The 26,130-nt window shown below is 34.6% G+C and overlaps 1 protein-coding gene across 1 annotated transcript in view; it reads right to left on the minus strand.

The window, feature by feature from the left end:
- Hml (hemolectin) overlaps positions 1-26,130 on the minus strand; it is a 403,631-nt gene that overhangs the window by 365,686 nt on the left and 11,815 nt on the right. The window contains exons 5-13 of the mRNA XM_081740590.1: positions 25,702-25,856; positions 23,991-24,133; positions 22,144-22,306; positions 21,121-21,251; positions 19,086-19,251; positions 12,932-13,160; positions 7,698-7,893; positions 3,535-3,727; positions 2,224-2,312 (exon numbers count right to left, since the gene is read on the minus strand). Of these exons, the coding sequence (XP_081596716.1) occupies positions 2,224-2,312; positions 3,535-3,727; positions 7,698-7,893; positions 12,932-13,160; positions 19,086-19,251; positions 21,121-21,251; positions 22,144-22,306; positions 23,991-24,133; positions 25,702-25,856 (1,465 nt within the window). The remainder of the gene's footprint in view (positions 1-2,223; positions 2,313-3,534; positions 3,728-7,697; positions 7,894-12,931; positions 13,161-19,085; positions 19,252-21,120; positions 21,252-22,143; positions 22,307-23,990; positions 24,134-25,701; positions 25,857-26,130) is intronic.

Below are 26,130 nucleotides of genomic sequence, written 5' to 3' on the forward strand. Positions count from 1 at the left end.
GTATCGGTACACACTTTTTTTCTTGCAATACACATTTAAAATTCTGGAATTTCATGGTGGACATTTCATATATACGTATATCTACACGTACTGTATTGCATTAATGCACATATAACTTAAGTTAATGTAATACAATTAGTTCATTAATTGGTTTGCATTGTACATAAACTGCGGCGCTCCAGATCGTGAACAACAAAAATTTTTCAGAAGAATCACATTGAATTTGATGAAGTGAAGAAGTCATGTTTTATGCACTTACTTTATAATTAAATAAATAAAAACTATCATTATATTGCTAGCTGTGATAATGATTAAAAATAATAAAAGTAAAAAGCTAATAGTCGTCGCAAGAAACAAACCTTATCTCTAGGAAATACTTTCGAAGAACATCGTCTTCATCGTCAGCCTAGGCACACTTCAAAAAGGATTTAAACCATAAAAAAAATTTAAAAATGTACGAAGTAAAAATCTTCTTGTCACTATAATAGACATATGTTAACAGTAATTCACTTGTCACTGTTCACTGTTGTTTACTGTTTTTTTTTTTTTTTCATTATCTTCCAGACGGCGAAAATGAGTAGCAAAAACATAGTATTTATGTCACCTTTATCTGAATTGAGTGCCGGTATAGTGACAAGAAGATTTTTACTTCGTACATTTTAAAAATTCTTTTTAAGGTTTAAATCCTTTTTGAAGTGTGCCTAGGCTGACGATGAAGACGATATTCTTCGAAAGTACTTCCTAGAAATAAGATTTGTTTCTTGCGGTGACTACTAGCCTTTTACTTACATTATTTCTAAATAAAAATTAACTTAGTGTGCATTATTTATTTTCCTTTTTACCGAATATTTCCTTTTCGTTTACCATTGGAAGCGTTTTCAAGGACGAATTTTCTAAAGATGAACAAAAACTCAGCTCGTAGCCCTGCACTTGTAAATATTAACATAATTGATGAGAAATACTATAAAAATACTTAATATTGGCAATTTTTGGACTATGACCTAAAATCTTACCAACCAGCATGAAGAAGTATGAAAGTGCAATTTAATGCAAGAGGACACTCAAGATTTTTTCTTAGGAAACTCGTTCCTAGAAAAACAGCTTTTAGGAGTAAACGAAAGCGCAATATTCAGTGAAAAGGAAACCAAATAGCGCAGACAAGACCTGTCTTTATTTAATTAATTACGACTCATGTGTAGTTGTGGCATCGACTGAAAATGTTATTATGGTTTTGTTACGTCCAGGTACCGTATCAAGACTTTCCTGTTGTTATTGTACTTTTATCTTTAACTCCATGGAATTTATGCACAATCTAATAAATATTACATGAATTAAATTTATATACAAACAACTTTTAGATCAGGACTTGGATTATAGTAATCAGCTTGACCAGATTCTCAACCTTACATGATGTGATCAGATTTCAATTTTAGCGTGTTATTTGGTACATCCCTTAACATTAGTACAGTAATAGCTAAGAATACACGTATGTGTTAGAAAATAAACTGATTAAAACATAACATCTAGGGATACAGGAACTTAATTAATGTATCATGCAAATGAGTTAAGGTACAGTATTTCATATTATATTCATTGCCAATTTAATGCAAACATAAATGCCAAATGAAGAATACTTAATTTACCTTACAGGTTACTGTACATATTCAGCTCTCAGACGAATGAATTTTCTGTAAGAGCTCGTACAGAGGTAATCATAAAATTCTGAGTAGGAGCGATGGAAGTGTATTTTTGCTATGAACAGTTCTTTCAATATTTTCACATTAAAGAGATTTCTTCAATCTAATCTTATATATATATATTCATCAGACCAAAGATAAGCTTCACATAAGAATTTGCTCCGGAACATATAAAACAAATTCTTTCATTTTGCAGATGTTGTCAACAATGATGTGCAAGTCCTTATACTTTTTTTTTTTTTTTTTTTTTTTTTTTTTGAGCGAAGTGACCACTCAAGAAATGTTCTTGGAACAGCAAGGCAGGTTGTGGAAAACCAAAAGTTTCCCGGTAAATCCGGAACGTCTAATCATCCTCAAGTAATCAAGGACGTGTCAGTAGCAAAACTAAAATTCGAACATTAGGATATCAATTATTTAAGTTCCTGTACACACACTAAGTACCAGTAGGCACAGAATAAAGCATCCTAATCTAATTATATAAGGAAGTAATTTTAAATCATAAAATGTAAATGTTTCTTCAACTTACTTTCGTAGTTCCAGCTAATTCTGGAGGAGAATTTACATATGCTCTTGTATTACCATCCCACCAAACTTCCATTCCATTTGGTAATTCCACTGCAAACAAACAAACAATTAGTGGTAATAATCAATGTTCAAATTTCTGGTTATATCTTAATTTCAAAATAAGTTTGGAGTGTTGAAACAGTAGAAAATAGAAACATAACTTTATGTACATCTTGAAGTTCAGCGTCCCGAATTACCGTAATCTATTTAAATGTTAAGACTTCTAGTCCATGAATCAAACCCAGGATTACGTGAACCAAAGGCACTATATATATAATCGGAGCTTTTTTTACATTTTAAACATTAATAAATCAGATACTAAAACAGAGCAAAATAATTTCCATCCTGGTGGAATTAGAGTTTTTTTGAAAATACTCATCCCAGGGCCTGATGCACGTGAGGAATATTTCCATCACTTATTGTAACATGTAAGAATATTCTATAACATGAAATGTTTTAAGCAGTGTTCGAAGTGGAAAAATGCAGAGGCGGTATGTTTTATTATAATTTTGACTCAACATACCGGCTAAAAAACCAGAGATGGTATGTCCTCATTACTGAAAAACCAGAGGCGGTATGGCATACCACCGTATACCGTCTCACTTCGATCACTGGTTTTAATGTATTTGTAATCATCAAAATTATCATCAATTATATTCTAGGTACAAAGTGACTTTTTGATCATCATGTATTTATAAGAAGCCATTAAAAATTGATAAAACTTAGCACTCGTATCGTTCTTGTTGACGGGTGCAGCTTTTCTGCTTACTGTATACAAGAAATTCTAGTTGCCCATTTTTTTTTTTTTTTTTTAAGTAGTCCTAAGGTTCCCGTACACTATAACAAATATAGAAATTATTTTATTTTCTTTCTTAAAATTTTAAGTAGAGAGCTTTACTAACAGTGTTCAAGATTTTATAAATGTACAATCTTGTTCAAAAAAAATTGGCGAACTACTTTTCTTTTTGGAGACCATATTGTTGAAACTGCACTAGAAAATAATGTTTTAATTCGAAAAAATGGTCACATTGTGAATCTTCTTCTTCAATTGTTTTATTTAATATCATCCCTGAATAAGAATATAGGGAATTTAAAAGAAAAATGTGTGGCCAGAGTTTTTTTTTATGAACAAGAATTATGTTATTGTACAGTATATTAAATAATCCTTTATTGAAAATATACAGAAACCACATTTTTCTACTCTGTATTGTTTTTTTTTTTTCTCGTTGAAAAACAACGTAAGAGAGCTATAGATTTTAAAAATCCAGCTTACCTATGAGAAAAATAGAGGAAGCCATTTTGATGTAAATGTCATCAAGCCAGAAAGGAAGTTCTTCGATCTCATCATCATCAATATGAATATTCCTGTTTTGCCTCAGCTTCACGACATGTCCTGCTGCACGGATTATTACTGCCTTTGTACAGGATGGAATTCCAGAAAGAACGCTTACCGGGAAATTCATGGCCTAGTTATATGACAAATACAATAATAAAGGTACAATATATACTCTTGTTAAATTTTAAAGAAATTTCATGCAATAAAGAAAATACATCGTCAAATTGAGTAACCGGAAGTGCAAGGACAACAGATTGGGGATTTAAAAAAAAAAAAACTATTCATATCAAAACGACAATTTTTATGCAAGCTCCATCACAGTAATTTTCCCATCCAATTACGAACATTTTACTACCAACGGAATAGAGCAATTCTTCTAACATATGAATCGCTACAAGATACACATTTTTTTAAAATTCATCGTCTAATGGGAAGTACTTGCCGCTTTAACGTTTATTTAACTGACGAAACAAATAGAAATTTAAAGACGATAATTCGACACTATTTCATCACAGATATCTATCTATTCCAGTTATATTTGGCATTGTTTAAAATGATCAAGAATCTATGAACAGATTTGCACTTTCCCCCGCTTTTGAAGAACAAACAAGGTCTGATCTCGCATAAGAGTACGAAAGGGTTAGTGACCATGGATAACTTTAAATATGGTCAATACTTATATATGTTTCCTTCAGTTGCTGGTGAAGAATTACTCATTGCTCAAGTTCATTGAACAGCTCACAGATGACGAGAAGAACCCTAAAACAGGGGAAGCGGGGAAAGGTCAACGACACGGTCAAGTTCATTTTCGGTTTTAGAGGTGTGGTCTATACTTAAATGTCGTCTGCTACTCCGGGTAGTTATCTGTGTGCTATTCCGTGATGTCATTTCAAACCCCCGTGCGAAAAGTGGGAGAGCCCATACCTACGTCACACTATTTCTGCTAGGGTTGTTCTCGTCATCTGTGAGCTGTACTTCGAATATTGGCATTATTCACTATTGTACTTTCATTTTAGCTCCCTTTCCAATTAAAATCACGAATAGATTTGCCCATTTTCTTGAATTGTGCACACTTATATCTTTTTAGACATAATTCTCGAAATTCTTCGAAAACATTAACAGATTTGACATATTTCGTGAAGAAAAAAAGCAAATAATAATACATTGCGCATTAATCAAATTGCTTTTATCGTCTACCATTTTAAATAGAAATTAATACCGCTCCCATTCCAACAAACAAATGCTGCTTGACAGTGGACGTGCTCTTTGATCAGTACCATTCTATTAAGGTGAAGATACGAACAATAGAAGATTCCAGTTTTGACGTGAACATCTTTCGTGTGTATGATCTGTTATTCATAATAATAGAAAACCCAATGGTGCTACAGGGCTATAACTTGTCACATAGGGCTCCAACCTTTTTACAGGTTTCCTACCTTTGAGTTGTTATTTCCCATATCCATTAGGCATAGTTGCGACTCAGGAGAGAAGTAACATCAATAATAATTAGAAGAAAACTTACGTAAAGTCCTAATTTTTATGAAGTTTGGTTTGACAAAACTACTTTATATATTCAGCTTTATATGTTCATGTGCGTGTGAATGTGTATATATATTTCAAGAACTATAAATATCAAGAACTACTGGTTCACCATCACTTTTGGCCAGAATGTACAAGGTCAAATGTTAGGAGTCAACTTCATTGATCAAGATGATAATGAAACCAGAAGTGGTAAAAATCTATCATTTCCTGTTTTAAAGTTGATCATTATAGAGCAAAAACAATACTAATGGATAGCGAGAAGCTGTTTTCTACAATCAGTTAGACGTCCCATAACATATTTAATCTCAATCCGTAACTCTCTACTAACACCGGAAGTCATAGTAACCCACTTCAACTTCCGATTTCAATTGATCTACGTAGAGCGAAAACGATGAAGACATAGCAAGAAGCTGTTTTTTGGAATCGATTTAGCATTCGAAGAAAATATAGTATATTATCTCCTAACCCTTCTTTCAGATCAGAAATAGACAGCACTTCGGTTAGGTTAGGCTAGGCCAAGCTAGCGAATATTGATAGCTGTAGAGTAAAAACTCTAATAGAAGTGAGGAGTTTTTCTTTGGAATCAATTTAACGTTCTAAGAATGGGTACTATTTTCTCTCTTAACCTTTCTATTCAAACCAAAAGTTACAGAAATCAACCACCTCCAGTGTTACGTTGATCACTACAGAGTAAAAACGCTCATAGATAGCGAGAAGCGGTTTTTTGTTATCCGTTTAGCATTCTAAGAATATATATCATCTTATCTTTAACCTTCTATTCAAACTAGGACCGCCATAAAGCAATCAGTTTTGGTGTAATGTTGATGGCTATAGAGTAAAACCGGTTATAGATAGCGAGAAGCAGTTTTCTGCAATCTATTATGCGTTCCGGTTATAGATAGCGAGAAGCATTTTTGTACAATCTATTATGCGTTCCGGTTCTAGATAGCGAGAAGCAGTTTTCTACAATATATTATGCGTTCCGGTTATAGATAGCAAGAAGCAGTTTTCTACAATCTATTATGCGTTCCGGTTATAGATAGCGAGAAGCAGTTTTCTACAATCTGTTATGCGTTCCAAGAATATACTCCATCTCCACTTTAATCTCTCTACTAAAGCCGGAAGTGGTAGAAAATAATTTAACATTAATTGACGATTTCAATACCAATTATCACACCATTCAAACAATCAAAATCTTTCACGTGGTGTACACGTGACACTGCTTCTTATTGTACACAACAATTAGGACGTTACGTAAAATTTCTTCCTTTAGCTTGAAGTAATGAAACCGTAATTGTAGCTGTTCGTCAGCTACCAGTGAAGGCCCCCAATTTCCTGATAGTGTGGGGCCAATACAGAAATTCTAATCTTTCCGAGGAACATACACACTAAACTTATCGGCTACACACACTGCACTATATGATAACAACTGTAATAAGTTAGTAACACAGGGTGGACATTAAGTCTCTCCCTGATAACAAGCATTAATAACAAGAAAACAAAGAATGATAGAAACACGCGGTCTAAAAACATCGCTTGTATGATACTTCAAGATTCTGACACAGTCTATGCTGTCATTTACTGTAGCTGACCGCATCGCGACAGTCGTTTGTTTAAAAATGGTCTCAGCACAGCAGTAAGCGAAGTGCGTGTTGTGGTATCATGAAACAAAATCTCCCGTCACAGTTTAACGAACATTCAGGAGAGAGTATGGACAGCAGCCCCAGATGTTAAGAGAATAAAGGAATGGGATAGCAAGTTTATTACAACAGGAAGTGTTTTAGCTTGAGATAGAAGCGAAAGACCGAGTGTTAGTGAGCAACGTGTGGAAGCTGTTAGTGTTGCTTTAACCCGAAGCCCATGGAAATCCTTGTGTTGCGCATTACGTAAACTTAACATTCCGAAGTCAACTGTGTTAAAAATTTTACACAAATGCTTGAAGTTATACGCATATAAAGTACAGATTGTTCATGTTAACACAAGAAGACCGTCCCAGACGTGCAAGTATCTCATGTGACATCACATGGATGTCTTGAGGGAACTAATGGAGCACATGTGGAAATTCTCTAAATCAGGTTAAAAAGAAAAAAAAAACGTTTTGAGTTTTCCCCTTATTTGCCGCAAACCGCATGCTCCTAGCGTTCTTAGTTTTCATGTTATTAACATTTGTTATCAGGGAAAGACTTTATGTCCATCTTTTTTTTATTTATTTTTTTATTTTTTTTAACTGAATGGTATGTATCAGTAATAGTAGTGGTATAGTTTTAAGTTTATATGTACAATTTACACCATCGTACCATAAGATTCATTTGACAGAAAATCTAAAAAAAAAAAAGTAAAAAATAAAATTTCATCATAAAATAGACTTGAAACGAATCAAAATTCGAATCATTCAAAAAAAAAAAAAAAAAATGGACCCTTATAGGTCACTACTATTCTATTAGGCTCTGTCTATAATTTTAAGACAGGAGACATGACATTATCAAAGAAGACAAGCCGATAATAATATATAAGAAATGTTCATTGTAATATTTAGATATAAAAGTGTTAAATATTACCTCTGATATTGCTCCGGAACACGCAACATTTTCAGCTTCAATACTGTAGTTGGTTCCTTGTACAAGATAATAAGAGCATTTGCCCATGAAGTTATATTTTTTACCATCGAACGTTGTATAGTGAGGATCTCCTATTGAACTGCATCGAGCTCCACACTTCACTTGAGTACAAACCCACTCGCCACTACTGCATGTGCTGTTAAAGTAAAAGAATTAATTGTATTGTATTGTATTGTATTTTCATCTTTTTTCATACATTTAGCACTGTATTGCAATGCATCTGAAGTGAACACAACACTCATATACATCTTGGAATATTGTTTAATAAATATGCGATTTTAAAATGTTGATTTATCTAATCAGTAACAGCTATCCCTTTTGAATCCTTGAGTGTCCTAAATTTTTTGCTGATTTTTTATTTATACGTCTCTAACTTTCACTGTAATTAGAGCCTTTTTTATTTCAAGTGTGTCCCTTCTGGCATTGCTGTCGATGTGTGTTTTGCCGTATGTTCCTCGAAAGAGGAGAGACAAGTGGCTTTGGCCAATATCTTTCAATAGTTAAATGTAGACAGGGTTGCCACATTGACGGGCTTCATTATTAGCCATTCTAAATATCGTACGAACTTCATTCGTCCAAGACCAAACGATTGAATGACAATTTGGCAACACAGTCGAGGTCATTCACTTCTTTCCCCAAAGGAAAGGGAAGATTTTTTCCGTAAAAGGGTTGACGGGGGTGAGGGGACGGGGGTGACGAGGGGGAGTATGTTTCACATATTTTCCGAGAGCACGCTTGAAATAGAAAGGCTCTAACACAGAATATCGTTCATACCTTGTTATGTTCGTAATAAAACAAGTTTGATATGTCGACATATACTTGCTGGTATATATTATCTTCCATGAAGGAAATCATTATTTTTTAGTATTTATTAACGTCCCAATTAAACTTCAAAATCGATTAATAAATATTTATTATTAATGATTGAATATATTGCTCTAATTGAATATCTGTATTTATATCTATGCGAGGCAAATATGTTCCATGACATTTTGTTTATGATAGAAAGTATTTTCATGTGATATTAATACCAATACAGCCATACTAAACCAACCATTGCAAAGTTACAATCTACTAAAAAATTTCAACAAAAAAGCGGGAGGGGAAACTCATTACACACGTTATATGCAAAGACCATTTGTGAACCACATGCTTTCCTCTACAACGTTAGTCATAATTTAATGTTGGTATTGCTCTTTTTTAAAAAAAAAAAAAATCTAAAGCAAATGTTATTTTCATATTCATTGAAAAACTTCCTTCATGATAAAGAGGTCCACTCTCTAGGTTCTTGCAAGGAAGAAATAAACAAGAATTTTAGGAAACCTAAAAATGTATTGAAAGATTGTGATCTTGGCCAATAATTAGCTTTTGGTCAGGGGCCACAAAAGTTTCGAATGGACCCTAAATCGTGTTTTCATATTTTCTACGGAATAAACACATCATACTGAGTTAACTGGTAGTTTGGGTTTGGCTACACTATATGTAGTTCTCCCTTTTGATGCATTTTTGGATCAGAGGCCACAAAATTTTTGAACAGCTACTAAATCGAGTTTTCTATTTCTTATGGAATAAGAACATCATACTGAGTTAACTGGTAGTTTGGGTTTGGCTACACTATATGTAGTTCTCCAGATATACGGCGTACAAGAAAATTTTTGATTGAAATATATTGGATCTTTTGATGCATTTTTGGATCAGAGGCCACAAAATTTTTGAACGGCTTCTAAATCGAGTTTTCTATTTCTTATGGAATAAGTACATTATACTGAGTTAACTGATAGTTTTGGTTTGGCTACACTATATGTAGTTCTCCAGATATAAGGCGTACCAGAAAATTTTTGATTGAAATAAATTGGATCTTTTGATGCATTTTTGGATCAGAGGCCACAAAATTTTTGAACGGCTTCTAAATCGAGTTTTCTATTTCTTATGGAATAAGAACATCATACTGAGTTAACTGATAGTTTGGGTTTGGCTACACTATATGTAGTTCTCCAGATATACGGCGTACAAGAAATTTTTTGATTGAAATATATTGGATCTTTTGATGCATTTTTGGATCAGAGGCCACAAAATTTTTGAACGGCTTCTAAATCGAGTTTTCTATTTCTTATGGAATAAGAACATCATACTGAGTTAACTGATAGTTTGGGTTTGGCTACACTATATGTAGTTCTCCAGATATACGGCGTACAAGAAAATTTTTGATTGAAATATATTGGATCTTTTGATCCAAAAACAGTTTCAGTAAAAAATGCATATAGCTAAAGCACCAAAGGATTTTTATCAGTAGTGAGGAAAGAACTCAATTTCACCTAGTTGACAAAGAAGCACAAAATGCTGTTCTGTTGTTTCAAGTAGTAAAACTATTTTTTTTTATTTGAATTTAAACAAAGAAACAAAATATTTGTTCTACTAAAAATATACAAATAAGTGCGAGGGGAAATGCTTTTCAAAACATACCCAAGAGTCAACTAGAAAGATAAGTTATGAACTAAATCTTTCCACCTCATGCCTTCGTCAACAATACAAGGTTAGCATAAATGGTTCGTTTATTTTGAAAGGGCTATATTACATAATAACAATAATAATAGTAATAATATGTAATAATAATAAAAGTATTACATGTACACACATGAAAAATATATGAAAAGAATCACAAACTCACCAAGTTTGTATTGTGTAAAGTTTAGTACTCCGTCCATTGGTACACCCCAGTTCGTGACTATCTAAACGATGAACTTCCACATCGCTAGATTGGATGTATTGGTGAGAATGGCCTAATTTTCTTCCTCTGGCCTCCTAGATCTACTGATATAACGCCCTGATACTTCTTTCTATGGGAGTACGTTAAGGATCTTGTTTACGTACCCTTATTACCTCGAGCTCAAAGAACGTATCAGTGCTGCAAGGCAGCCAATTGACAGGACTATTCTACAAAATGTATGAAATGAGTTCGGGTATCGTCTGGACGTGTGTCGTATCACCAAAGGGGCACATATTGAACAGTTGTATACAGTGTATAAACTTGGTGAGTTTGTGGTTCTCTTCATATATCTTTCATGTGTGTACGAGTAATACGTTTGAAAATATAGCCTTTTTAAAAAGAATGAATCATTTATGCTAGCCCTGAGTAAATTATAGTTCCATGTTGACATTGCTTTGAAAAAAAAAAGAAGCAAAAAATAACGTTAATTTTACATCGTATATTATATTGATCAATCATGCTGAACTAGATATACAATCTCTTAGATGCAGAAGAAATCTATTTACTGCTACGATAATCCAGGTAAGCTATTTTCTCATATCTAATATTCGAAACCACATATTATTAAAAGGTTTCCTTGGACAAACGCTATTTCAATCATGCTACTATCGACGCTACAGCATTGCATTTTAAGCATTGTTGATAGTTCATTTCTGTATTAGTGAGAATGCTGAGTTGATTTTATAGTGTAGGTCCTGGAAAATACTTTTATGGTTCTCAACAATTTTCGAATGTGATTTATATCTGATTCTTTGAGGTTCCAGAAAATCTCGCAGAGACTTTGAGAAGTTCTGTTTGTCCAACAATGGTGAAGAAGCAATTTGTGAATGTGTACTAGATGTGAATAACACTTAAAGATTACTTTCTTCCTAGAAGATACCAAAAGATGTTGAAAGAAATATCAATATGATAAGCATTGAATTAAAGAAAAATACGCGATGTAAGTGGGAATTATTTTCAACAAACTTAAAAAATTCATTACTGAATCCTCTCTCTCTCTCCCTCTCTCTCTCTGTGTGTGTGTGTATGTGTGTGTGTCTGCGTGTCTGTCTGTCTGTTAGTTATTTGCATTTTTTTTAAAAATTTTGAGCCCTCCATTCGATAGAGCATTAAAAACTATTTGAGAAAGTGATGGAATTTTTCGCATCACTCTTACCGTTCGCAAGATATTGGCGCAAAAAGTTCCAATTTCGGGAGATTTAAGAATCCATATCTAGGGAACCATAAGTTATAGAGAGATGATATTGGTGTTGATCGATATCTAAGAGGATGATGAACATTTTGGTACCAAATAGTAACCGGTGGCCACTGGCCAACTGGAAAACATTCCCCAGATATTGGCCAAAAACATTCGCATTTCAGGTGACTTAAGAAGACATATCTCGGGAACCGTAAGTAGAGAGGTAGTATTTTGCGAATTTTTTTAATTTTGAACCCTCCATTTTGAGCATGTATCTTCATAAAACAACATGTGGTAGAATGTTTTAACGGAGCCTTACAACAAAACATGTGGAAAAAATTGAGTACTCAAGGAAATTATAAATGGATAGATATATTACAACAATTGTTTAATGAATATAATAATAAAGCCTGTAGAAGTTAATAAGAAAAATTAATTCTTTTTTTAAGTTCGTTCTGGCAATGCAATCCGAGCATTGTCAACTGTTTTTTAATTATTATTATTATTTATATTTGTGCGGTATATATTTTGTTGTTTTATTCTAACTATGTACAAAAGTTGACAGGGAACTCATGAATTTTTTTTCTCTCAAGCCCGTCTTTCAGATCCGGTATCTGAAAAATTAACGGTACACGGGTTATCATCATTGCCATTTTTTCCTTTTCTTTATTCATTATCCATTATATTTCAGGAAAAGGGAAAAGGAAAAAGGGAAAAAGGGGAAAGGAAAACAACCACATCACACAACACACACGCACACAAAAAAGAAAACAACAAACAAAAAACTCATGAATTGTTAGGCTCAACGGATTGTGAGGACTAATAATTTGGTCAGAAAAATATGGAAATAATTTGTTAATGTTCTTGTAAGAATAAGTCAGCCAGAATAAGCTTAGAGTGATTTGATACCTAGATATTTAAGGCATTACTGTATTAAGGGAATAAATGAGGTTAGTATATTTCAATAAAAGTAAGAATTTGTACTCACTGAACTATTCAAATGGTTATAATGACGTTAGTGGGTCCTGTTATTATGAGACATTTTGATTATTTACCTTACCTCATAACATCTCTGCTAATTCTCAATGGACCATCTTTGATTTCAATATCTTTGAAATTTCTAAACTGTACTTATTTTTAAAAAAAATTCTCGAATATTATGTGAACTAATCCTTAGTATTTCACTTGACATTGAACAAATAACGATGATTTTAATTGCATTCTTACCATGTATTGCAGTCATTCGGGACCTGTTCTCCTGGAGAGTATGATTTCTTATGTAGAATACATGGACATTCAGTCTTTGGAATGCATTTGTCGATATGAAATACTGTCCCTTCTGGACAATAGCATCCAGGTTCGCAATACTCCGGGACAGCAGGCTTTCCTGGAGATCTACAAGTTGCTTGTTCTGCAGGTCCACAGGCCATATAGACTTGTCCATTAGTACAGCTTACTATAAACAAAAAAACAAAAAAACAACAACAAAAAAAGAATAGATTAGTACAAAAAAAATCAAGTTACGATTTCTTAAACTAAACATTTTAGCAAATGTAGGAACGAAACTTCGGGGAACAATTGCCCTAAAGGGAATATCTCGAAAATACTTCGTACAAACACTTTTAACTCCTTTAAGTGTTAGAATACTTCAGTGACTAACAGAACTTAACTTACTTTTTAGTAGTGATGCCTTTTAATAAAACTATAGAACGTTTACGGATTCAGTATGTCTGCTCATTTGTCTGTTACCATACTGTAATGTAATGGTACTGTAGAAACGGTTCCCAGGTTTGTTTCTTTCCCTCAACTTTTTATTACAAAAAGTTCTATAACAGTAATACGTTGTAAGTAGTTTCCTCTAGACAAAAATTCTTTCTCTAAGAATTTGGATCTTCTGCCCGAAACAGCGCGGAGGTGGGTTAATGTCTCCTGCCCAATGCAGCGCGGAGACGAAAGGAACCTCCTGCCTAGTGCAGAGCATAGGTAAGGTAATATCTCGTGCTTAGTGCGGCGCGGGGATAGATTGGGAACCTCTTGACCGAGCAGCGCAGAGGTAAGGTTAGGAAGTTTCTCCTGCCCAGAGCAGCACGAAGAGAAAAGTAGGAATGATCAGCTGAAACTGATGATTTCTTGGTCTCGACATACTCTTAAATAGCCGTCCTTTCGAGGGAGGAACTGTCGGAGTTCTTCGTGATTCCCCGTGTCTTTCTTCGTATTTCTTCGTAGGTGACTTCTGTCGCCTGCTTGATGATCCTCGTGGAGAAACACATATTGTTTACAAATATAATGGGATACTGCAATATTTAGACTAAAGATATGTAATTTCTGATTTTATATTTAGTTAGTCTGAGGACCAGAGAAATCCAGCAGTTTTTATTATTACTTTTGCACAATGCATCCTTAACTTTTAGGATTGAAAAGGTTAAAAAAAAAAAGCAAAAGTAAGAAAAGCAAAAAGGCTAATACTAACAACAAAAAATAGCAGATTTTTCTTCTACATGTAAGAAGGGCTTTCGGAAGGACCTTCTTCCATCATCAGCCTGCTTAAAATTTAAAGATGATTTAAAAACATGAAGGAGATTGTGGAAAGGTTTTTAAAAATGGTTAAAAGGGCTAAGAAATGTAAAACACAAATTTTCTGTCAAAAATTAAACAGATGGGAATAGGCACTCACTCACTGTCATTATTCACTGCTGTTCAGTTTTCTTTTTTTTGTTTTCCAAACACCAAAAGTACGTAGTAAAAAGATTCCTCCAAATCATATTTATTTATCCCCTATCCAAATTAAGTATGGGTTTTTCTTTATGTATATAATATTATTTTTCGATTTTTCGTTCCCTTGCTGTTTTTGCTTTTCCAATTAACCCTCCATAGCCAGCGTGGTCAATTGTAACACCAAGGCACGCGCGCGGAGTCTCACTCTGCAATATTTATTTATCTTATTTTAATGTGTATTTTGTTTTGAAACGATATCAAATTATTTAATACTTTCTCTGCAACGTTTTTGACAATTGCCCACGTATATTTTACAGCACAAACTCCTTTAACAGTTCTAAGAAAACTAAAATTTCTCAATCCGCGGAGTCTGACTCCGCGGCCTGTGCTACGGCGGGTTAAACATGATTCTCAATGTTATGGTTATAATCTCTAAGATGCGTTCCCGGACCAGACAGCTGTTACAGGCTCCGAGATTTTGATATACGAATGTGTTCAGCTATTCTAGTGCAAATAATTCTTTTTGTTTGACCTATATATTGTAATGTCCCGCATGGTGCTGTGTACAAACAATTCTACACGCCAGTGTTTACAAACACCATCACGTGGTTTAGCAAGAGGATTCCACACACCAAATAGATCTACTATCACCTGCAGACGACGGGCTTCTGGCCCCTCCCATGGAGTAGACGATGTCAACGAAGCAGACTAGAGACCTGGGGTTAGGTTACTCCTAATGTTCCGAAGCAAACAATAGGAGGGGCACCAGTGAACTGGTACAGAATTGCCGTCGTCCAGCCAATTTATAGAGGTCCTTGGGTGGCGGTGGCGCTGCTGCTCCTTTGTTATCGTCTGCTCCATGGGAGGGGAGAGAAGCCCATCGTCTGCAGGTGATAGCAGATCCATCTGTTATGTGGAATCTTCTTGCTAAACCACGTGGTGGTGTTTGTAAACATTGGCGTGTAGAATTGTTTGTACACAGCACCATGTGGGACATTACAATTTACTTTATCACACTGACATTTAACCCGATAGAGTGCTTTGTAGAGTATCAGTAAAATTTCCTTAAAATTTGTTATGTATTTGTCTATGGATTTAGGAGGAACTAGGAGAACTAGAAAGAAGATTTGTGGTTTACATTTCTTAATTCTTTTAACTTTTTTTTCACATTCTTCATATTTTAAAATCCTTTATAAATTTTAAGTAAGGTGATGATGGAAGTAGGTTCTTCCGAAAGCGCTTCTTAATGTAAAAAGAAAACTCTGCTATTTTTTGCGGTTAGTAATCGTTAGGATTTATTACTCAAAGACTACTCTTTTCTTAAGCTATGGCTGTTCCAATGACGTGTCAGTTTCACACTAATAGGACAAGGTAATGTCGTACTGCATGATCCATAAATCAAACAATTGTTCTCAGCAATCTCTTCTTAATTTAGTACTACCAATCTACGGTAAACACTCTGTCTTTTTCAGGGCCTCCTCAATACATAACGGCCACTGAATATAACCGAATTAGTACCTGAATCACGGACATCAATCCCACCAGGAACGTGTTCCCCCAATATTTGTAAAATGGTTTTCTTTTCCCCCAATATTTCGAGTACCTTAGGTCAACTATGATCCAAAAAGGCTCAACTATATAGCGGTTTGCTACGTTCACAAAACAATGTTAGATAAAGTAGATATGAAAAAAGTAGAACAAAAGTTTGTTTCCAATTGTGCAAAGAGGCAGTCAGTTTCTGACCCTAAGAAGGTAAAGGTGGAATAAACTGTAAAATAACAAACTGTTTTTGTTTAGATAGCGAGCAGCAAAGCTAGTTTAGTTTAGCTTTAAAAAATCATCTTTTTTTTACCTACACATTATTAAGGCTCCTTGACATTAGTTGTAGGCTTGTAGGCCTAAAACCTGTTTTTAAAACCTTTTGGTTTCTGAATATTTATTTCACACTAACCTTCTATCGTTATTTTGTTTTTGACTACACTTGGTGTCTTTTAAGTTTAACTGAAATTGTAAAAGTTAGATTGAATTTTATTGTTTGAATAAACAAACAAACTGGAAAGTTTTTTTTTTTTTTTTTTTTTTTTGTATCACATTTTCAAAAACAAATAGACTATCAAAGGTAAAAGTAAAACACAAAGTTTTTAAGTTTTGTTTGCTTTTAGGGCAAAAATGCTCTAAAATGCAATGTACGAAGACTTTTTTTTTTAATATTCCGGGCGAAGACCCTCAGACTATGCTTTCCTGAGGGATATTACACCCTAGTCACCCTGGCAGTCTGTCCGTCCCAACCCAACACTTATTCACTCAGGTAAACCATTATTACATAAAGCTACTATCATTTACCAACAACTCACATCATCAATGCAAAACAACACTTTCTCAAATGGTATGTTTTTTTCGTACAAAACACTTTCATCCCCGTGACATATTATCTTTTATATACAACACTATGTCCGATTATTCTCTAACCCCAATACAAACTCTTTCCTTCTCTCAACACTTTCTTTTGAACTTATAATATGTAGGGGCGGATCTAGAAGGTGAAAACTGGGGGTAAGGGGGCAGGCAGAATTCAGACTATGGTAGATATATCATGAGATTACTATAAACTTTTTAAAAATATATAAGTAATAGCTTAAATTATTTTTGACACTAAAAACCGCGGGACCTAAGTCTCCTTGGCCCCGGGTTAGATCCGCCACTGGTAATATGGATCTGACCTCCCTTGATTAAGCGCATAGTTTTTGTCCTGTTACATCATTTTTATGCAATTTCTTTAGTTTATGACTCTTTTATTTAACTTAATCTCAATACACAGAAAATTTCAAGCACGCAAATCACATCATGATTCTTGCTTGTTGGCGACCATGGATTCAGGTACTATAACTCCCAGACTGATATATTTTTTTTTTTTTTTTTTTTTTAATGTTCTCTTGAGCCCGCTTCATATAATTGTACGGTACATTTTAACGCTCGTGATTTTTTACGGGCTGGAGAATATTTAACTTTTAATTTTATAAAATGTGAATACATATAAAATATCCATTGAAGCTTTCCTGGCGTCGTATTGCAAACAGATTTTCTCGGATTAGCAGCCAGGTAAATACTGTTGTATCTTGCAACGTCTCGAGGGTTGACATTGTCCTCATCTTCAGGTAAATGTGATGGGACAATAGAGTGCGTGGAATATATATTTCATGTGGTGTGTGTGTGTGTGATTGGACCCTTCTGATTGATCGTTGAAGTGGCGGGATATGATTGATGTCCATGTTTGACTTAGTTGGAATTCTGTGTCCCTGTTAAGGTTCGTATGTTTTTCTTGCGTGATTGCAATAGCTTATTTAATCCTTCTATTAAAAACTCTTGAGCATTTTGCTATTATTTTAGTATCTGTGAATAAAATCTTATGTTTCTGACTGATGCTATGTACGGCCAGCCCGGATTTTTCTGGTTGGTTTAATTCAATGTAACTTTTGTGTTCTTTGTATTTGGCTTCAATGGTCCGTCCTGTTTGTCCAACGTATGCCTTGTCACATTCACATGAAATCCTGTAAACCCCAAGTGTTCGAAGGCCCAGACCGTCTTCGGCTGGTCGCAGTAAGTTTTATTTATTTATTTATTTATTTATTTTTATTTTTGCTGGAGATTTATGTATTGTTCTAGTATGTACTAGTGAATAGTCTGCTAAACTTTTTAGAAGTGTTGCCGGTGTAAGGAAGACAGATTGTATTCTTCCGTTTTCCATTCGTAGAGTCTTTTGTACTTTTTTACCTTGTTAATTTATTTTGTTCTGGCTCTTTTCAGGACCATATTTATATCTCATTGAGTATGCATTGTGGTGCATGGTGATGCAAAGGTGATCAAGTTCCCCTGTTTAACACTCATTGTTGGAAATGGATAATGCTCTGTTCTAAGGTGTTGAGAACTTCAAGCCGTTGAGTTTTCATAGAAACTGTTGGCGTTCAGATATAAATCTGTATGTGTTGGTTTCCTATATACACTATGGCCTAGACTGCCATCCGATCTTCTGTATAAGATTGTATTCACAGGTACTAAAATAATAACAAAACGCTCAAGACTTTGGGATAGGAGGATAAAAGAAGCTGTTGCAATCACGCAAGAAGAACAAACGAACCTTAATACAGACACAGGATTCCAACTAAGTCAAACATGGACATCAATCATATCCCGCCACTTCAACGATCAATCAGAAGAGTCCAATCTCACACACGCATATGAAGTATATATTCCACGCACTCTATTGCCCCATCATATCAGCCTGAAGATGAGGACAATGTTAGCCCTCGAAATGTTGCAAGATACAACAGTATTTACCTGATTTCTAACCCGAGAACACCTGTTTGTGAATACATTTATTGAAAGAATGGAATGCAAAAATCTTAAAGCCCATCTCTAGGATAGTCTTAAAATGTAATGACGTCAATACTCAATATTATCAAATAGTTCAACCATAACTATCAGTCAACTATTCTTACATATTGAATGACTTGTCGCGGATATCAATTTCGGGAACTCCCTATTAAGAAGAAAAACAGTACTTTTTCTTTTCTGCCAGTTAGATACGATAATACAATTGTAAAATAAGTGAACGAATCGATGAAATCAAGTGTTATAAAGAATAAAAAAGCATATACTGCATACTCACATGTACGAGACTCGGAAACCCATCCATCTTCTACAATCACATGATTTTTTCTACATTCGCGGACAAACATTTGGATGGAACTCCAAGCACAGTCCTCCGGATTTGGCGATGCACAACCGCAAAAATCCCATTTGCAAGCTTCGTAGTAAGGGTTAACATCGACATTCTATATAGAAAATTAATAAATACAATAAGAGTAATGGCATAAGTTAATTCTAGAAATTATATTTTTTTTAAAATTAAAATCATTTGATGGAGAATTAAAATAGAATATCTGTGCAAGAACTGAATATGTATAGGTTCAATACTCAAATATTTACTTTTACAGATCAATTAATATTCTTCTGATGTAAAGGTACTTCTCACTTTCAGGTCCTTCATTAAGGAATATATATCGGGTGTTCTAAATATGGCGCCCACAGATCACAGAGCACTATTCTACAGCTCAAAATAAAGCTCAAATGTTATATGGCTGGTTCCAGTGAATAACCGGCTAAGTCGTGAAAAGTAAATGTTACAGGAGAGCAGATAAATTTTACAGCAATTTCCTGCCTAATTTTGACATAACCATACACTGTAACTTCCTCAATTTTATGAATTCGTCTTAGCCGCTTCTACACAATGTAGAACTCACGAAAAGAAGCTTATACTTGTACAATCTCAATTTTCAAAAAGAGTCGACTTAGCCGGTTGTTCACTGGAACCAGTCATATAATGGAATGCCCTTCAGCCGCTATGGGGAATCAAAATTTTACTATGTGGCAACATCGCAAATTAACTTGGAATAATTAGCATTGCTCTACAAATCATCAAACAGTTATAGCGATTGTTAAGGTAATAAGTGGTGCTAGTATGAACGTCTATTGACTTTTAACTGTCATCTGGCAAGAATATGTAATTATATGATGAATTAGTAGATCTAATCTATGGTTCTTTATCTGCGACGTTGCCACATAGTCATAGGCGTGAGCAACGTGGGTGCCTTGGCACCCCCATTAGACAAACTTTTTTTATGTAGAATTATTACAAACTGAGAAGAGATTACGTGTAAATTATTTCCCGTCTGCATGTGTGCCGTGCGTCGCCGACGCAGCGTCGGGCGCAATGACGCTATCTTTTCTTAGGGGATTAAGGGGGGGGGGGAGGACGACATTCCATATGCTGGTACTTTAGATCTGGCACCCACATTCCCAATGTCCTGCGCACGCTAGTGCACATAGTGCAATTCGTGTCTCCAGACGAGGATCCGAAAGTATACAAATATATACATTTTTTTTGTTGTTGTTGTTGTTTATTTTGACTTGTAGAATAGTGTTCTTTCTGTGTGTATGTGTACAGTGGTGCTATTCAGCCGGTTCGTACCGGTTCGCTAGAACCGGTTGTTAAAATATTTTGTGTTCGCAGAACCGTTTGTTATACCCAGACAAATACACACACACGCACACGCGCACGCACGCATGAGATATCAAGAATAGAACTGTGGCTATATGAGTGAAATAGTGAGAGTATTTATATTTGAAACACCATTATTTACATTTGAAACACCATTATTTACATCTGATACACCATTATTTATATTTGAAACACCATTCTTTAATTTGAAACATCAACAATCGTTGATCCATTGCTGGATGAAGGTCTCTCCAATATTTTTTGACAACAATCTATCTTGGATAACACAGTTCCAAGATATTCGCAGTGCTACATAATTTCGTCACGTCACCTTGTATTAGGATACTGTGTAGGTTGCTACTAGTCATTTGTGGTATCAAAATAAGTTCTTTCGTCTACCTTGTATGGTTAGTTTCCTAAGGAGATTATCTATCCATCTATTATTTCTCTCAGATATATATATAGCGAGAGAGAGAGAGAGAGAGAGATAACCGGTTTTTAAAAATTAGAATAGCACCACTGTGTGTGTGATTCTGCTGTAAAAGATATATGTAGGCTAATCAATTTTGGACTAAATTTATAAGTAAGTGAGAATAGCGCATGAAAGTAGAAAGTCTTCTTTAAGAATAAAATAAAAACTTACCAATCTGCATTCAGCAAATCGTGGTTCATCAAGAAGTTTGTTACAGAATGTCTTAGCGTGAGGTTCTAAAATGGTTTTAGCTGATTCCTGATCGCAAGTTGAAGCTTCTGAAGGTTCGTCTTCACAGTGCCCTACATTGAAATTTTAAAGTAGTTAGAAAGTAGAAAAATTGCAGAAGAGCGATTAAAGGAAAAAGGAAAATAAACTACGTCAATCTGTTTACTTTACTATCCAATACAAATTAAGTAGGCTACAGGAGAGGTAATCTTGTCAAAATTTCCGTATTAAATAAAACTTCAATAACATAAAAATAAAGCTTTTATCACCTTTAGTGGGATCTTGAATGCAAAGTCAAGAAAAAGATTCACAAAGCGCTTCGTGTGAAGTATTATACTGTATAGATCATAAACATGAACATTACACGTATTACACAAAAATGATGAAAAACGAATGGAAGCTTTCGAAATGTGGGTATAGAGAAGAGGAGAGAAATTAACTGGGTCGAGCGGAAAAGGAATGTGAGGGTGTTAGAAATGATAGGGAAGAAAAGAACAATTTTATATATTACTAACAAGAGGAAGAGAAACTGGTTAAGATATTGGCTGAGAAGAAACTGTATCATGAGGGATGTGCTAGGGGGTATGGTGGCAGGAATTGGATAATTATTTGTGATTTTGATTCATAATGCATCCATGTAAATCATGTTATTAGGATATTAAAATATATCTAACCATTTTGTGTCAATTTACTTAAAACTTTGGGACATTAATTATGATAAGACTAGGTATAATGCAGAGTTGGAATTTAATAAAAGCGAACAATGTTATTACTCGTAAATTCAAACATACTTGGATGAAAACAGCAAAGCCGGAATTCTATTGCAGCAATAATCATACTAAAGGTAGTGCAAAAAATAGTTACATTACTAAACGAGTATATAAACAGATAAAAAAAAATGGTAAAGCAAATACAAATTTAAGAGATTCCATTCTTCCGTATGTGTAAAAATTTACATATAGTTACCTCCTAACGGATTGACTTCCCAATCATTGACAAACGTCAGTAGATTCCTTGACACAGAGCCCTCTTTTGTCTCAAAATCGTTGGAGGATATCCCATCAATACGACCACAAAGTCCAACTGTACGGTTCCACATTTCGGTAGATACATCAACAGATATGAAGTCCTATTTAAAAAAAAAAAAAATAAAATAAAATAAACAAATATACGATTGTATATTACTATATATACTAATACGCGTATTAAGGCTGGCAATGCAAATTTTATATGCTTTAAATATACACCAAAATTTCAAAACTTCGAATTTTCACTACTCTATAATCAAATATTTTTACATTGTATTGTCAACTACATAGAAAGGTAACCAAGAAAGTTCTGTCGCTTTTTTTGGAAGTCTGTGTCCAATTGGCCCTCAAACCGTGAGTTGAATGCGAATGGAGATAAGGCGAAGATCAGTTGTTGGTGTGGGTATATCCGACATACTACCTGGTTGTGGCAGTTCAGTTACACCGTGAACTCGCGTAAGGACAGAGTAAATATTGGACCTCCACAGAGCGTCATAAGGGCGTGTATGATGTACGACTTCAAATTGGGGTCAAACGTCGTTGCAGCGGGGCGGAAGATATGCCAGGCCTTTGGTGAGGGTACCGTGACTACGCGGACAGTGTAGCGGTGGTTTAACAGGTTTAAGGACGGTGACGAAACATCGAAGACGCACCACGTGCCGGAAGACCAACAAATGTACAAAATGAAGATCTTCAGGCAGCAATTGAGGCGAATAGTGACCAGACATTTGAGAAACTGGGACTACAATTCAGTGTGAGTGGAGAAAACATTCGGCAGCACCTCCATCAACTTGGGAAACATTACAAGTTAGGTCGATGGGTCCCACATGATTTGACTCCGGGCCAGAAGACAATGCGAGCAGACACCTGTGTTTCTTTATCTCGTCTGAGGAAGGAACCATTTTGGACAAGATGTTGACATGTGATGAGAATTGTGCTCTGTTCAAAGCTCCAAGGCGCCGTCATCATTGTTTAAGCATTCCATGAACCGCTTCGAAAACAGCCGAAAAAAGCACTGCACCAGAAGGTCATCCTGTGTGTTTGGTGAACTGCTCGCGGCATCGTGCATCGAAAACTGATACCAGCTGGTCAGAGCATCAATGCAACTTTATACTGTCAGCAGTTGAGCCGTGTTCAAGAAAAACTCAAAACTCTGGAGTCAGCACTTTTGAATGCAAAGGGATTCTTCTGTTACAAGACAAGCCTAAGCTTCACGTGGCTAGGATGACCCGGGACATCATTTTACGCCTTGGATGGAAAACACTGTTGCATCCATCATACTCCCCGGACATTGAACCGTCCGATTATCACCTGTTCCAATCATTGGACAATCACCTTAGAGGACGCCAGTTCAAATCCCTAGTAGAGGTATAAAACGCATTTGATACCTTCTTCGCTTCACGGCCCACCAAATTCTACCGCGATGGAATCCATGGCCTTTCAGAACGTTGGCAGAAGGTCGTGAATGCTGATGGGTACTATTTTTGATCTTCCAGGTACGTCTTAGGTGACATATCAATGTTCGAAGGTGGTGGGTGAAAAAGCGACAGAACTTTCTTGGTTACCTTTATAATATTTTCCCTTGAACGCTTAACCTCTGTCAGGAGAGAATGTGATGTAAAATTTACAGTAGATTTCAACCAAACTAATAAAATGAAATGGAAGTTTTTATATAGTTCTCAAAGATTAAAGGTCAAAACACTCTTTTAGATGGTTGACGACAATCCATGAATTTCTTAGCTCAATAACTAAATCAAGTTCAAACATCAAACAGAAAGAAATTACCTTTGTATTCCACTTAAGAGTAAGACCACATGTTCCCAGCTTGACCAGTACGTAAGTTCCAACTTTCTGAACGACAAGACCATTGATAATTATTGGAATAGGAACATCATTATTTTGCACTTGCAGTCTAGGGTTTCCTTCCTCTGTAAGACAATGTTCACTATTAGGGTAATTACTTTTGGTTGTTCTTTCAGATGCATGCAACAAAAATACCAAAACTACGTGTAAATGAAACAAGTAATACTAGAAGAAACACACAAATAACTACAATACTAGACAAAAATACTAGAAGAAAGAAATAATACTAGATCACTCATTATGTACACGATGACCAGTGGTTTTGTCGCCCAAAATCTGGTGTCATTATGCCTGAAACTATAATTTGGTGTAAATAATGAAATCACTCTACTTCAAATGACTCTATACCATTGCGTCGTCAGATAATGAGCCTGATGAAGGCAATGATATGTTGACGAAAATAAAATACAGATTATAATAATAAGAGTTTGCTTTGCTAAAATTTTATTTTTATAAGTTATGTATCGTTCTAAGGATAGAATGAACAGTAGTATTGATGACACATGTAATGCTCCATAAAATTATCCCTTATTATTGATGATACGCTTCATAAAATTATCCCTTATTATTTATGATACGCTTTATAAAATTATCTCTTAATATTGATGATACGCTCCACAAAATTATCCATTATTACCGATGATACGCTTTATAAAATTATCTCTTAATATTGATGATACTCTCCATAAAATTATCCCTTAATATTAATGATACGCTCCATAAAATTATCGCTTAGTATTGATGATACGCTTTATAAAATTATCTGTTAGTGTTTATGATATGCTCCATAAAATTATCTCTTTATATTGATACGCTCCATAAAATTATCACTTATTACTGATACGCTGCATAAAATTATCCCTTAGTATTGATGATACGCTCCATAAAATTATCCCTTAGTATTGATGATACGCTCCATAAAATTATCCCTTAGTATTGATGATACATGTAATCATTCTCAAAATTATCCCTAACTACGCGGAGTAGAAATCTAGCCTGTTTAAGTTAAGTCAAGAAGTAAGGATAAGTATCTATAATATACTTGTCAGAAAGAGTTTTATCAGAAATGATAAACCAGGGATAACCACACGAAATTCACAGAAAATGTGAAATCTTCCTCGAGGCGTTCACTTACCAGCCAAAATACTACCGGTATTTAATAGATTTGTTTTGATTATACAGGATATTTCGAAATTTGTATTATAACGTTGAGGAACTTGTCTACTCAAGAAAATAAACGAAAAAGGTTAGTGAAGAAAAATCGAAAATGTGGGAAAAATAAGTTTTCAGAGCATATATTAGAGAATTTTAGAGATAGCAGTGTAGAAAATTTCAAAGAAACTCATACTTGATTACGTAGAAAGGACACCGCGGAAGTGGATTCTCATAAGAATTAAAGCATCTCGAAGAACCTGTCCTTCAAACATATCAAACACATCATTCACATTCTTGATAAAAGCTCATGTGATTCGAATCTCAGATTAAAATGTAGATCCACGTCTTATTTAGCCACCGTGCTAAAAGATAGGCTAAACTCAAATCCAGGTAAGTAATATAAACTGTATAAATAAAAATAATCAATATCAAGATGTGACATATTTCATACAACACTTCTCTGAAAATATAAACCTACCTGTTACTGATAATCGATATTCCTCATCTTCAAGAAATATTCTTAATGCTCGGTGGCAATTACCGTTTTTACAATCTTCATTGTTGTCTATATCCACTGCGAAAGTGTCAAATTTGGCATCTCTAAGTAATGTGTAAGAACATTGACTCTGAAAACTGGGACAAAAAGTAATAATTAAGTTTTGTAATTAATTATATTTTAAAAACAAAATAACAAAAGTCTGTTCTACAGACTGTCTTAAATTCATGTACACATTTTTTGAAACAAAATACATCAACTAATTAAAATATGTAGATTTACAACTTTTATGGTGCCGCGCAATCAGTGGCGTACACAAAAAGAGGTCAGGGTTTTAACCTTCCCTTTGAGCAGGCTGATATTCAAAAAATAAACATTTTATCTATTAAGATCTATCTATATCTATGCATG

The sequence above is a fragment of the Thermobia domestica genome, chromosome 15 (assembly GCF_964235325.1).
Source record: "Thermobia domestica chromosome 15, izTheDome1.hap1.1, whole genome shotgun sequence".
NCBI classification, from domain to species: Eukaryota; Metazoa; Arthropoda; class Insecta; order Zygentoma; family Lepismatidae; genus Thermobia; species Thermobia domestica.